Genomic DNA, 15967 nt, shown 5'->3' with positions numbered 1-15967 from the left:
GTTGAACTGCATTTAGTCACCACCAGTTCTCTCTGGAGAAGGATAGCATTTTTTCATAATAACTCGTTCAGATTTTTCGAAAATTATTCTTCTCATCATTTCTTATAGCATAATAGCATTCCATTACAATGATACAAATATATTAACCAGAAGTCAAAAGAGTAACATTGAAACCCAAAGAAATTTACTCCTTGAAGGCTAAAAGATTTACTAAAAGCAGCTTAATCTAGGACTAGAGATTAGAGATTTAGCTAAGAGAAAAACAAGACAGATGGTATGGCAAAATCTTCACACTTTTAAACCTGATCAGTCAGAGATGCAGCAGGACTGGTGTTGAGGATTGCTTGCAAATCTTAGCCTAAGCTGGTTGAACAAAATGAAACCCTATCAATGGCAATCCTCAGTAGTATACTATTAGTTTATGATATTATAATAAAGTTTAGTTTTTGCACCAAAATTGTTGGTTTGTTGGAGAAGGGAAAAGGAAAAAGAGCAACAGAGAAGGGAGAGAGGGATGAATAAGGCAAAGAGATTAAGCATTTATTATGCTCACACTGTATGCTAGGTACTACACTGAATGAAGAGAATACAAATACAAGTAAAAAAAAGAGAAAATGGGAGAGGAGAGAAAAACAGAGGGAGATAATGAGGAAAATGGAAGAAGGAAAGAAGGAGTAGTAAAAGGGGAGCGTATAGGACAAGGGGATGTGAGAGAGAGAGAGAGAGAGACAGAGAGAGAGAGAGAGAGAGAGAGATCTGAAGCCAAAATATAGGTTTTTATGGGACAACTATACTTCTCTTCTGTCATTTTTTTTTTTTGAAAACATGCTGGATCTCAGAAATGAAGAGGTAATCCATGATTATGTCATGAGCAGCCAATGAAATATGAAATCTTATTTCATCACAAAGGCATTCAAATTAAAGATTTGTTCCTGTGCATGATTTAATATTAAGAAGAATGTCACCGTTTCATGGATATTCTAAAGAATCCAAAGAAATCTTACTCCTCTAAAGATTAAGGAAAACTAATGAAAGTCACAGGAGCCAGGATGGAGGCTAAGCTCAATTTTTATTCCATATTTACATAATCCCCTTAGTAAAATTTCTAAATACTGCCTCTTTCCCTGGCTCTTTGTTTTTGACATGTAAGAAGGTAATAAATCATTTTTAGTGTTCTGACCAATTATTTCAAAACTATAACAAAACAAAAAGAAAAATACCTAATGCTTTCTCATAGAATTGAGCTATTCATTTCCTTGCAAAGTGTACATATCATGGGGGGAATTTAAAATCCAGATTCTAATTTTAGCTATTAATGGATTTTAATTAGAAAATGGTAGAGTTCTACAAAACAATTTGGAATTGTTACATTGGAATTATTACAAGAAAAGTTACTAAATTTTCCTTTTTTTTTTTTTTTTTTTTTTTTGAGCCATAGATTTTCTTATTAGGACTGTATTCCAAGAAGGCTACTGACCACAATAAGAAACCCATATGTACAAAACTATTCAGAAAAGCACTAATAATGATTTCTTAAAAATCCAGGGGAAAGTATGTGCCCAACCATTGGGTAAAGTCTAAAGAAATTATAGGACATTATGTAATGGAATATTTCTGGGACATAACGAATAACAGATACAAAGAATTCAAAAACATATGGTAAGAGTTGCAAGGAGGGATATAAAACAAATTTAGAAAGGAAGGAAACAAGCATTTATTTAGCATCTCCTAAGTATTTTTACAATTATTGTCTCATTTAATCTTCACAATAATTCTGAAAAACAAAGGCCATTATTAGCCTTATTTTATAAGTTGAAGAAACTGAGGCAAAAAAAAAAAAAAGTTAAGTTACTTGCCCAGTTATTATGTTTCTTAGGTTGAATTTGAAGTCAAGTCTTCCTAATTTCACATTTTCCATTGCACCACCTACCCGCCTAATAATTGGCATAGCATGATGACTACAAGAATCTCCTATTTAAATACAATAGTCCATGTTAGTATCCTCTGTCCAAAGCTAAAGGATACAGTCCTTCTTTTTATTCCACCAATGATAAATAGTTTTGAGAATAAGGCATTTATTTATAAGGGGTTGTCAGATGCGTGTTGAAAAATAACTTCTGTATTAAAATGCATAATTATATATTTTTTAATTTTTGAGAAAAACTGGATCGTCGATATTTGTAAAGCATTTTCCAGCCTGGTTTAGAGAATCACAGATTCAAAGTTTCCCTAAAGCAACTGCAGAATCATAAATTTAGATCTAGAAAGGGCCTTTTAAGGAGGTCACAGAATCTAAATGCCTCATTTTATAGCTGGGGAAACAAAGTCACCCAGGAAGTAAATCGCAGTGTAAGGATTTGGACCTAGGTCCTCTGATACCAGACTCAAGTTTTTTTTTTTTTTTTTTTTAAATACTCCAGCCTAAAACCTATTGTAGACTCAGAATTAGAAGGGATTTTAGCTTTCATTTAGTCCAGAGACTCACTCCCAATACAGTGCAACACAAATAATATCAATTTGTGGTTTTCTAAGTCATTTTGCAGCTTGCTGTTGATTTCCATTTTGATATCACTGATTTAGACCAATCTCCTACCCCCTCAAATAAACATAAAACATTAGTATTAAATTTTCTTTAAAAAGAGGTTGTATGTAAAGATACTTTTACTAAATTGTTTTTCTTAATAATTTTCCTAAACAACTTGACTTTAGAAAATTTTGTGAGTTTTTATAAGTTTCCTTTTTTCTAAAGACAAGAGAGATTTACTCTGGCACTGCAAAAAACTTCAATCTACTATAATGATTTTACTGTTGCTCATAAGTTACTGAATTCTAATTGACTTTACCTTATGTACAATAAGTTCATGTGTGCCATCTGGAAGTGTCCTACCATCTTCTTGCATCAGAGGAACAAAAGAGAAGCCAAACAACTTTTTCTCACCTTTCTCTTTTGCTGAAAAAAAAAAAAAAAAGGAGTAATTATACATTTAAATAATTCAGCACAAACAAATATCTATGAGTCCAAACTTCAAGTTTATCAGAATCAAGGAGAAGAAAAAGAAATAACTACCTTAACTAGCAAGGTCATAAGGACCTACAATATATGACTGACCCCCTTGTTATTGTACAGAATGGTCTTGACCACACAAATAAATGACTTCAATACTCTAAACCCCCAGTTTGGCTACCATGAGCCTGGGTTATGATACAGAATTTCTTCTTTACTTGGGAATATGAAAGGACAATGAAACTCACTAAAACAGATTGTTGTCAGATAGACATTATATTTTCATAATCTGCTGAGTGTGCCTGGAAGCTTCATTATTGTCAGAGTTATTGTTGTTGAGCTATTTCAGTTGTATTTATCTCTTTGTGACCCCATTTGGGATTTTCTTGGCAAAGACACCATAGCAATTTGACATTTCGTTCTCCAGCTCATTTTACAGATGAGAAAAAAGATGAACCTGCTTAAGTGACTTTCCCATGATCATACAGCTCGAAACTATCTGAAGTTAGATTTGAATTTGCGAAGATGATTCTGTTTTTACTTCAGGCTCAGGCACTCTACCCATTGTACCATCTCATTGCTGCAATAACTTAGGAAATGATTTTGAGGTAATGAATTATTGGAAAGAGCACTGGATTTGGAGGCTAAAGACTGGGGCCAAAATCTCTGCTCTGCCACTAAGTATCTGTGTAACCCAGTCCAAGACAATTAACCTCTCTGAGTCTAATCTTTTTATCTATAAAATGAGAAAATTGAACTCAGTGATCTCTATGTTTCTTTAAAGATTTAAATCTATGATTCTACACTCACTCTAATCAAACTTTGAAGGTTAGAAAGGATCAAAATGTTTTCCAAACATGCTAAACTTTCTCCCCGTGATAAAGCAAAGACTGTGACATTTGATCCTTCTTTTACTTTCTGGTGGATAAAGAATAATTCTCCAGTTCATGAGATATTATCAGAAGAATGATTCTCAGACTTTTCTGACCAAATTTAACAATAATTAACGTTTATATAGTGCTTATTATATGCCAGCCACTGTGATAGATGCTTTACAATTATCTCATTACTTCCAGAGAGAAATGTACTATTATTATTCCAATTTTATAGACAACAAAACAAAGGCAGAACTTTCCAGATTTGCACAGTTAATATCTGAAGTCAAATCTGAACTTTTGAAGAACAAAATTCTTCCTCACTCCAAGCCTGAAACTTTATCTACTAAGCTACCTAGCTGCCTCAATATATTACTGAGCAAGTAAAGGCTAAGTAAGAAATAAAAATAACGAAGACAAAACTCATGTTTTTGAGTAATTTGGCAAGGTGGATAAAGCATGGTCACAGAAAAACCATGGCAATTGCATAAGAGAGACAAAGTGCCATGAGATTTCATGAAAGTTACATTTGGCTAATGGAAATCAAATCTGATTTTGATGAAGAAGTGACAATGAATTCAATGAAGAGCTGGATGGGAGGGATTTCAGATAGCAGAAATATGAAAAAAAGGAGATTTCTAGGTTGAAGGATCATATCAACAATGGACCATCATGGGCCACAAAATTGGAAAAGCATGGAGCATGTCTGAGCAATGAGAAAGAGTTCAATTTAGCTTTTGCAAAGAAAATGTGTGAAAGGAAATAGCATGAGATAACGCTGAAGAAGTAGACTGTAGTTAGACTATGGAGGAATTTGGATTATGGAGGGATTCTTTAAAAACATCAGTGTTTTTATAGGTTACCCTAGATTAATTTCTAGCTAAATGCAAGTTCTGCCAATCCCTATTACTGCAAATCATGAGTCCACTCATAAATTCAATTAGTGTTCATGTTAGCTATGACTATCTAGTGAGAAGTGGCTATCTTTACCAGAAGACAAAGGTCCCACCACTGAAGAAATCATGTTTTAAAGTACTAAAGAAGAATGTCATTAAACATTTTTAAGCAATAAGATAGCATGATGAGAACAATTCATTAGAATAAGGCTATTCTGACAGCAGTTGAAAGGTCAAATTGGCTAGGTATGAGTCTGAGGCCAGTCAAAAGATTATTACAGTACTACAGGGGAAAGATAATAAGGGAAACAATAAGAGATAATGAGGTATTGATGTATAGCAAAGAGAATAAAAAAAAAGGAGAACAGATAGGATACATGAAGATAGAGATGAAACTTGATAAATGATTGTAGCTTAAGAAGAAAGAGAAAAAATAGAGGACTAAAAAGAGAGCAAATATTCTAAGTATGCACGAGATCAGCTCATGGATTATAGATGCTGTTGCTGTCCTTTTCCAAAACCACAATTAAGTGAGCTAGGGACATTTTTTCCTTTGTTTTTAACAACTCTTTAGTGATATGATACACTACAACTTAAATATTTAACCATTTAGTTGTTCAGTCATTTTTCAGTTGTGTCCAAACTCTCATTTGGGCTTTTCTTGAAGCTTCTAGTTCATTTTTCTAGATGAGAAAACAGAGGCAAACAGGATTAACAAAGTCACACAAAGTCTGAAGCCAGATCTGAATTTGGGAAGATGAATCTTCCTGATTGTAGGCCTCGAACTCTATCCATGGCATCACATTTAATCACAGAGTAGCACTTTGAATAACACAAATGATCTACTTCTCGGGAAAAAAAAATTCTCACACAATATTCAGGATAATTCTATTAAGGAGTCATTTTGAAAGGCTGACTTTGATTCCTGGAGCTAAGAAATGCCAGAAAATTGGAGGTGAAATGAGGCTTCACTTGAAAAACCAAAACACTAATTTCCTCCATTCAAGATAGACAGGATCAGAAAGAAATAAAGGAAAAAAGTACAAAAGTAAAGCTCTCTGGGGAGATATTTCTGCATCAAATGATATTTTCAGGTATAGAACTCCTGATTTAAAAGGAAAAGATTTACTGAGAAGTAATTTTAAGAGTGTGTTCCATCATTTATCATTTTTGTCTTTCATGACATGCACCTAACCCAGATATTTTTTAAATAGCAACGATATTAAAGTGAGGAAAAATAGCAAAGAGATTACATCAGGGTTATAAATGGCTTCCCCATATTTACCTTGCATACTCTAAAACAAAGAAAGCAAACACAATGAAAACAGAGGAGTATAATTTTCTGTCCATTTGTATGGTCTTAATAAATGAGCACTGCTTGAGGAATGAGGGATAAAGAGCCCCCATATTTTACTTTAGGTAGCATATACCCAAGTCTGTAACTTCTGAATCATTATAAACTTCTTCACAGCATTGTTCCTACACTTCTTTCCTGATGAATCAGGCAGAAATGATATCCTAGCAAGGGAGAAAATAAAGATGAAACAGAGGAAATTAATGATGGGATAAACTCTTGGAAAAGATAAGCGAGGAAGGAAATGAGGACGTAAATAGAAAGTCAAAGAGAAGGGCCAATTCTTCCTTGGAGACAGGAGTGGAGAAGAGGATAAAGATATAACAGAGTTCTGAGGGGTGGAAAAAAGAATATGATTACATTTACAATGAATAGCTTGAAATTTCTTAGGAAAGCAGTAGGCAAAGACATCTGCTGGTAGGAGGGGACAGGAGATTGAAAAGAGATTTGGAATATACCTAACATATCTACAGTAGGGAATATTAGATAATATGACTATATATTAGACTCCATCAGCACTAGGATATGATTTCCTCCAGTGACCATCAGAAGCTCATGTCTGAAGATGGAGAATAGTGGAGATAGTGGTAGTGGGATTATCGAGGATTAAAGACTGGTGAGCCAAAAATGGTGATTAAGTAAGTGGTTAAGAGTGAACCTCTTCTTGGTGAGTTCTACAGAATGTATTCAGATATTTCCTGTCTGGTTCCAATCTAATGTATAGAAATTTGGAAACTTGTTTTGAAATGTTGAAATGCCAAAGGATTAGTATTATATAGTTATGAATTCGACTTGGCTGTAGAACTGACAATCAAAAGTCAGATAGTGCTGAGCAGAAACTGGCTTCAAATAATGAAGGGATTTACCCCCAATCTTTCCACAATTACAGTAAGCTGCCTGTGAGGGCCAGAGAGAGAAGGGCAGCTGGATACTATTCCCTCACTTAAGGATCTCACATTCTAAGGAAAGAGAAAACATGTAAATAAAATATATACAAGGAAGATGTAAATAATTTTAGAGAAGAAAGAAACAGCCACTTGGGGAGTTAGAAAGACCTCCTATTATAGATAGAATCTGAGTTGTCTTAAAGGAATATGGGTACTCTAAGCGATATAGATGAAGAGGAGAAGGATTCTAAGCATGGGGACAGAGAATGAAGTATCATAAAAAGGAACAGGAAAAAGGCTACAGTAACTATTCATTAAGAACACATAAAGAAGTAAAACATAAAAAAAATGCCAAAGAGAGGACTTTTTATTTGTTCTAGAACTAACATGGAGCCACTGAAATTTATTGAGGGGAAGAATAAGGTAGTCAAATTTTGCATCAAGTCACACGGTCTGAGGCCAGATTTGAATTCGAGAAAATGAGTCTTCCTGACTCCAGGCCTGGCACCTCGCTGCCTTAGCACTTTGGCAACTACTTGGAAGATAGATTGGTGAGAAGAGAGTAACTTTTGAGATAGAAATCAAATAGTAATTCCATTGGTTCAGATGAAAGTGATATGGACTTGAATTAAGGGAGGGTTATATGAGTGGTAAGTCTGGAGAATGGAAGTTATGAAAGGAGAAATAGCAAGATCCAATAATGGATTACAAGGCGGAATCCTCTTCTCTTCCCAAGAGAAAGTGAACAGTCACAGATGACATTGATATAAGCTGTAGTGATAGGGAAGGTAGTAAATAGTAGTTACTCAATAGTAACTCAATAGTAAAAGAGAAATTAGGAAGAAGTAGAAGGTCTTGGGGAAAAATAACATGTTTTCTTCTTTTTCTCAAATTTGAAACTTCATCACTTCTACATATTTCTAAATCCACATACTACTACTGCCACAATACCCTCCCATTCTCTGGCTTCTAGAAGTCTCATCTTCCCCAAAGCTCCCTTGATTCCTCCTGTTGTTAGTATATTCTGGATACTGGTTGGTATATATTGCTACTTTAGCTGTCTCAGTAGAACAAAGACTCATTGAGGGCAGGAATGTTTTCAATATTATCTCTATAGCCAAAGCACCTAGTCAACTTGTAAATAGTAGACACTTAATGAATTGAATTAACTAAGGCTCTAACTAAAGGCTAGTGATACATGTTATCATCAACCTCATCTTCATTTCCATCACACTGATTGAATCATAATGCATATTATATATATATATATATGTATATATATATATACACATATATAGTTTTTTAAGGTTTGCAAAGTGTATTACATATTTTATCTAATTTGTTCCTCATATACATGCTACTATTATATCCATTTTACAGATGAGAAAACTGAGGCACAAAGGTTTTAAGCAACTTACTTAAGGAGCATACAATTAATAAGTTTTGGAGGGGGGTTCAAATTTGGGTGTTTCTGGCTATAAATCCAGGGCTATCTACATACTATGCCATACTTTTTCATATTCCTTGTCTTCTCACAGGGAGTAACACTCTAGAGAAATTGTGAAAATGGTAACTGCAGTCAACCAGTTTTATTTCTTTGGATATGCTCTGAGATTTTGTGAAGTGTTTGCTCAGATTTACAGATGGGGAAATTTGAATGCCAGTAGAATGCTGGGGTAAATATACCAAATGAACAGTTGGAAATATAAGACTGGGGCTCAGGATAGAGGTTTGTAAATGCACATTTATCTAATAGACTTGGGATGGAAAATGTTATCTGTCTCCAGAAAGAGAACTATGGAGACTGAATACAAAGGAAAAACATGCTATTTTCATCTTTTTTATAGTTTCCTTTTTCTTTCTTGTGATTTTTCCCTTTTGTTCTGATTTTTCTTTTGCAAAATCACTAATAGGGAAATATGTTTAAAATGATTGTATGTGTGTAACCTATGTCAGTTTATCTGCTATTGAGGAGAAGAGAGATAGTCAGACCTTGTAATCACACAGACAGGGAGGGAGGGAGGGAGAAAAATTTGGAATACAAAAGCTTACAGAAATGAATGTTGAAAACTATCTTTATTGCATTTGGGAAAAAAAAAAACTATTGAAGTGAAATAAATAAATAATATACATTCAGATCTCTTCTCCCACCCCCACCCCCAACAAATAAATGAATATAGAGAATTAGGAACCATTTATATGAAGGAGATTATTGAAGTTAACAGAGTAGAAGATTATCACCAAGAAAGTTGGTTTAAGAGAGTTTAAGAGTTTAAGAGAACTAAAACATTTTTAGAGGCACACCCACATTTATGGAGTTTCAAGAGAAACAAGACACAATGAAAGTACAAAGAAGGAGTGTTGAAAAAGGTAGAAGTTTACCCAAAAGAGAAAAATGGGGAAAAAATCCATGTTAAGAAAGAGTATAAAAGATCAACAACATTAAATACATCTGTGGCTTATGTTCTTTTTCTTTTTAAGCTTTTTATTTTCAAAACATGCATGGGTAATATTTCACCATTGACCCTTGCGTAGTCTTGTGTCAGATTTTCCTCCCCCTCCTCCTCCCCTAGATAGCAAGCAATCCATTATATATTATACATGTTAAAATATGTTAAATTCAATGCTTAAACATATTTGTACACTTCTCATGTTGCACAAGAAAAATCAGATCAAAAAGAAAGTAAATGAGTAAGAAAACAAAATGCAAGCGATTATGTTCTCTTTTCCTATAGACTAGATCAAGATCCTTAACTGTTATGTTATGTATCCCACTAGCAAACTATAAAGCACATGGATTCTTTCTCAAAATGTTTTTAATTAATTGAATAAAATGTTAAATTTTGGTGAGAGATTATTAAAAATAAGGATTTTTTAAAAAAATTTCAAATTCTTGGATCCTCTGAAATCTATCCATGAACCTCTAGAGAGATCTGTGGCTCTTTAAGAATCCCTGAACTAACTAGGAACTTGTCATTCTATCTTTAAGACTATGACTCTTTAAATTTTCCTAGCTTTGTTCTTTCTCAAAAGTAAACTTTATCATAATCATGTGTTTTCATTTGAATACACAGTGAAAGAGAGAGAAAAATACATAGTATATGTCAGGGAAGGTCAAGGAGAATAGGCTAAAAAGCAGAATGATTTGTGGATTAAGAAAACAAAGGAAATTAAGCAACAATAATGGTAACAGACAAATTACTCAACCTTTCTGGGCTTAACTTGAGATGTTTGGACAACAAGATTTCTAAAATCCTTTCTATCCATAATATTTCATAATCCTATAATTTCAACTTCAAAAATGACTGAAGAATAATTGCAGAACAATACAGATGATGATGTATTAGTAACAGTAATAACATCCATGTAGCATTTTACAGTTTCAAAGCCCTACATGTGTATTATTCATTTATTTTGACATCCTTATAAAGTAGGTATTATTATTAACATCATCTTACAGAAAATAAACTGAATTTGGGTTTATTAAAATAACTTGCTTGAGATTACATAGATCTTCAGTCTCTGAGATGGCATTTGAATTCATTTCTTCCTGATAAGTTCACTAGACACCAAGACTGTCTATTCTACACAAAGTTTACTCAGCAAGGTTCTGACTCTCCTAATAATCATATACACTGGAATAGATCCTTATTAAAAACCTCAGTAGAGACCCTATTCATAATGGTTGCTGTATTAGCACTTACCTTGGCTTCTACCAAATTATGTAGAACTATGCAATACCAATCTTATTGTCTTATTATTTTATATTGAATCTGTTTCTTTCTGAAAAATGTCTGATGGTACTACTTTAAGACTTGTAAAGCACTTTATTTTATCAATCATGGAAGCGAGGTGCAATTATAGTCAGAGTTATATAGTTCAATGAAAAGAGTGCTGAATCAGGAGTCAGCTCAAATCAAGTTTTGCCATCTTTTTACCTGTGAACTGGAAAAGTCAATAAAATTATATGATGCTTTATTTATTAGTAAAATGAAAAGGTTGAATGAAATTAGATTGCTTTAAAATATCTTGTTTTTCTAAGTCTATGTTTCTTATTACCTCTATTTTATAAATGAGGAAATTAATACAGAGAAATTGTATGACTTTCTCCTCCTTACACAGCTAATAAGTGTCAAATATAGATTTGAAGTCATATTTCCCCCCTCCCTCCCACCACTCTAGAGTACCACCCATTCCACTTTTCCACACTGCTCTTTGATCACTCTGGAGTTCTCATACTGTATGACCTATTTAATGCCATCTTTATTTGGAGAGAAAACTATAAAGATTGAATGAAGGATAGTATTTTCACCTTTTTTGTTCGTTTGTTTGCTTATTTTTTTCTTGAGGTTTTCCTTTTTGTTCTGATTTTTCTTTCACAACATGACAAATATGGATATATGTTTGAAATGATTGCACATCTATAAGCAAATGAGATTGCTTGATGTCTTGGGGAGAAGAAAGGTAAGGGAGAGAAAAATTTGGAAAACAGTCTTTCTTTTCAAAAATGAATGTTGAAGACTATCTTTATATGTAATTGGAAAAATAAAATACTATTGAGAAAAAAAAAAACTATATAAATGTTTTTTAAAAATTGAATGACCTGATTGTATGTATCTAATTTCTCACCATATATTTGTTCTGTCTGAAACCCTCCATGAGATTGGTGATTCCACAGATTGAAAAGTTCAGGAATCTCACTTAGAAATAAAGAACCCTTCTAAATAAAGATCCTGTTCTGAAGATACTTGCCTTCTTTCCAGCCTATCTCAGAGATCTCATTCAGTTTACTCACTTTGCTGACTGCCCTGGTAAAACAAAGCAATATACTAAGTATACTCAATTCTTACTGGAACAATGTCGGAACTCAAAGCGGATGTGGGAGCCTCGGAATTTATCCACAGGAATGGGAAGTTTCAGCAGTTCAGACCATCTGGGACTGTTGTTGTGGTAAAGTACAAAGGAGTGGAACTCATTAGCTGGTGGTTCACCAGAGCCAAAGGAGATAAAATCCTAACAAAAAAAAACAACAAACAAAAACAAAACAGGTTAAAGACAGCTTTGTTTTCAAGTGACTTTGAAACCAGCAAAGCAATTACTTTTCTCTATATATTTATCTGTTCCTCAAGTTCTTCTTTCATGTAAAGTGACTTACTGGAATTACTAAGAAATTGGGATAGTTCTATCATATGAACCCTAACTACAGTCTCTGATCATATAAGGACTACTTGTAGGATCTGGACAAATGTTTCTGCCACTAAAGAAACTCTCTAACAAAAAGAGACAAATCATCCTATCTATTTGAGAAAAGTATAGAAGTACAACTCTGAGAGATTTTTAAAAATAGTTCTGGGATTACAAAGGTGAGTCAAGTGTCTATCCATGATAAAAATGGGAAAACAGATTGGAGTCAGAGAAAGAAGAAATTCATACTCCTAAATAACTAAAAATAAGGCATCATATTTAAGAAATAATTACTACACAAATTGAATCCTGATAACATGAATAAACTACTATGCAACATATAATTATGAAGGTTAAGCAAGGAACCTTGCTTTAACCTTATTTTTTTTTTTTTTGAGTAATGAAAAGAAAAAAAAAGTGCAGTTCCAAAAATGCAAAAATTGAGATTAAGTCAAAGGAATGAAAATGAAATGTTTGTTTCAAAAAAAAAAAAAAAAATGGGACAGATGATACATACCTTTAAGTTCTGGCCATTACTGTCAATGATATACATAGTCACTTCCACATTCCTGGCCACACTCTTTCCTCCTTTTTCAAATTCTCCCCTTTCTATGGTGATATATAAATCATTTCTCATTTCCCCTATGAAGAATAGAGAGCAAAGCAAAACAAAAATATGTTAGATGACACAAAGAGATAAATATTTTTATATTTACTCTGAGACATATAATATGGAACGTCATACCATAGGGAGGTACTCTAGCTTTACTTTAAACATGAAAAATATAAAATCTTGACCTTTCCCCTCAAATATCTAACATTTATAGAACGTTTTACTATTTTAAAAAAATTGTGGTGTTGTGACAAATTAGCTGGGAGAAAAAAATAAGTACCTTTCCAGGCTCAATTTCCTCACCTAAAAAATTCAATTTAATTCAACAAATAACTCATAGAGGCACCTAAAGACACAGTGCATAAAGCACTGGGCCTACCATCAGGAAGTTTTGAGTTCAAAACTAACCTCAGAAATTTCCCCATATACAAAATATTATTTATTTTTCAGAGTTGTTATGAGGATCAATGAGAAAATATTTGTAAAGAGCTAAGCACAGTGCCTGGCATATATTAAGTAATTATATAAATGCTATTTATTATTATTATTACAAGTTACTAGTATTATGTGACTATCACAGAGTCATAAAATTATTACATGTTAACACTAGGATAAAGAACCAGATGTTCTGATCCCAACACCAGTGTCCTTTCCAATATACTTAGCTATTCTCCAAAGGTTGACTTGCATCTGCAATGCTAAAAAGTGAATATCTTACCTCAACAGTTTTATCTAAAAATGACTAGAAAAACATTCCCACATTCTGTCATTCTTCAGATATGTCAGAACCCCATTAGCAAGGTGTGACTAAAATAATGAGACTTAGGAAGACCAATCTCATTACATTATAGTTTGGACGTAATAGCTACTTAACAAATAGGCTTTTTTTTTTTCTTTTTTTTAAAAACAAACACTATTAAAAAATGGGTAAAATTATTTCACAGCTACTAGAATTCTGGATCTTAATTTCTTTATATGCAAAATGAGAAATCTGATCTAGAGTCAACCTTAAGACCCTACTCAGCCCTATCATTCTAAGAATAGGCTTTTAGATATAAAGATATAATAAACATTCTACTATGTAATCACATCCATTCCAGTATTTTGAGTACCATGAAGCTACAAACAAAAAGAGAAAAATTTCTAAATTTAAAGTAATTTATACTACATCGAGGCAGACAGAGGGAAAGGGGAAAATGAAAAAGGAAGAAGGGGGAAGGAGAGAGAAAAAGGGATATAGAAAGACAGAGACAGAAAGATACCAGAAATAGAGAGAAATGGGGAAGGGAAGACAGAGTCAGAGAGAGAGCTCCCTATTTTTCATTTGCTTATTTAATAAAGTTGAATATTTGATTTTATTATGTAATCACCTCAATTTGTCATTAGAAAACACAGATGCCCAGAACCCACAAATATATGACATGCACTTATATTTTATTCAGCTGTTCTGTTTTGTTGTTTTTGACCTGAACTGTGAGCTCATGGTGGAAAACTTTACCAGTGCCACCTTCTTTTCAACTTTTAGCCACAGAAAGTTATTTGGGCAGGGTCACATAACCAAAATGTATCAGGGGTAATAACTGAATCCAGGTCTCCTTAACTGCAAAGCTAGCTCTTTAAACTATTATGTGTAAGGGGATTTTCTTTTCACTATAAATGAATAAAACATGTTACTTAAATTTATTTGAAGGTGAAGATGGGCAAGATTTCATTTAGTAGATTTAAATGTATAAATTATTTTTTTAAATGAGCATTTTTTAAAAATGCCCACCCCTTTCTATTTAGAACTTACTAATGAGAAAGCAAACTATCAATGTTCTTGGGGAGAGGGAGAGGGGAAAAAAAAAAACCACACAGCAAGTACAGTGTCCAAATACATAAAAGAAATTATTTTTAATTCTTCAGTGTTGTGGGGCACCTCAATAAACCTGGTGACATTCTTCCATGAATAATCCAGCTTATTCTGGCATCCTCATCTACAACAAAAATAAAATCGAACCATACCATTCCAAAGATACAAACTTAAGGCTGGCTGACCAGGAAGCAGATGGTCCATCAAACATGGAAAATGACAATGTCATACAAAAGAATAAATCATATAAAACAGAACCTTTATTGCTAAAAAAAAAAAAAAAAAAAAAAAAGGAGGAGAATAGAATTTCAAACTCAGTCAGAAAGGAAATTCACAATAATACCCTGTGAATTGGTGAATGACATTTCTTTCCTCTAAAACTGTCATTTCAAAAAAAAAAAAAAAAGTATTTTGTTTGCTTTTCAGATGGTTTTGTCATTTAAAATTCTTCAAAAAAGACAAGAATTTTTACTGTTAACTTCCTGTTCAGACAGGAACTTTTACTTCAATACTTGGATAATTGTTGGTAAATGAAAGTTATAGAATACATAGCTTTAGAGTTGGAAAAGATTTTAGAAGCCAACAAGTCTAACTTTTTCTTTTTACAGATGAATTAACTGTGGTCTAGAGAATTTAAATGACTTTCTAAGAGTCATAGAAATAGGTGTCTGAGCTAGGATCTGAATGCTAGTCTTCCTGATTCCAACCCTAGTGTCTAACAAACTATCAAGAAAATAGGGCATTTCTAAGGTAAAATTAGCATTGTTTTAAAAATAGAGGAGCAATTTAGCAAAAACAAAAACCAACAAAATACTAACCAAAAAGAGTGAATGAAATTATAAAGAAAAAAAATGAAAAAACCAAACCAGAAAAAAATAATTAAAAAAAGAAATGTTTCTCTGAATTTGATTTAAGTAGTTCTTTTTTGAAAATTCTTGTGGATAATAAAAAATCATTTCTCTTAGCCACATATTTAAAGATCCATACATATGTCTCTTTTCAATAAACACATTTCAGCATTGACTGCATTAGGACATGATGCTTTCCACATCTTGGTTTCGAAGGTGTTCTTGATCTAACAATTTTGGACTTGTAAAAATCACAACTGGACTTGGAAAAAAAACCAAGCACAAATATTATGGCATAAAAATTAACTTATGATATGCCTGGGATATCTTCCTTCTAACCATTTTGTTCCCTATCAAAGGCATCTGAATTTCTATTCAACCTTGAAACCCCAACTCAAATGTTTTCTTCTTTAAATACAAAACCTACCCTGATTGCAGTGCTACTTATTGAAAG

At 33.0% G+C, this 15967-nt stretch overlaps 1 protein-coding gene across 3 annotated transcripts in view; it reads right to left on the bottom strand.

The window, feature by feature from the left end:
• Positions 1-15967, bottom strand: part of DOCK4 (dedicator of cytokinesis 4) — a 498642-nt gene that overhangs the window by 163982 nt on the left and 318693 nt on the right. For all 3 annotated transcript variants that reach the window (XM_074268282.1, XM_074268284.1, XM_074268283.1), the window contains exons 14-16: positions 12718-12842; positions 11867-12029; positions 2844-2950 (exon numbers count right to left, since the gene is read on the bottom strand). In XM_074268282.1, the coding sequence (XP_074124383.1) occupies positions 2844-2950; positions 11867-12029; positions 12718-12842 (395 nt within the window). The remainder of the gene's footprint in view (positions 1-2843; positions 2951-11866; positions 12030-12717; positions 12843-15967) is intronic.

The sequence above is a fragment of the Sminthopsis crassicaudata genome, chromosome 5 (assembly GCF_048593235.1).
Source record: "Sminthopsis crassicaudata isolate SCR6 chromosome 5, ASM4859323v1, whole genome shotgun sequence".
In the NCBI taxonomy this organism is placed as follows: domain Eukaryota; kingdom Metazoa; phylum Chordata; class Mammalia; order Dasyuromorphia; family Dasyuridae; genus Sminthopsis; species Sminthopsis crassicaudata.
The sequence above is the reverse complement of the archived record's forward strand: the minus strand, read 5'-3'. Positions and strand labels throughout refer to the sequence as shown.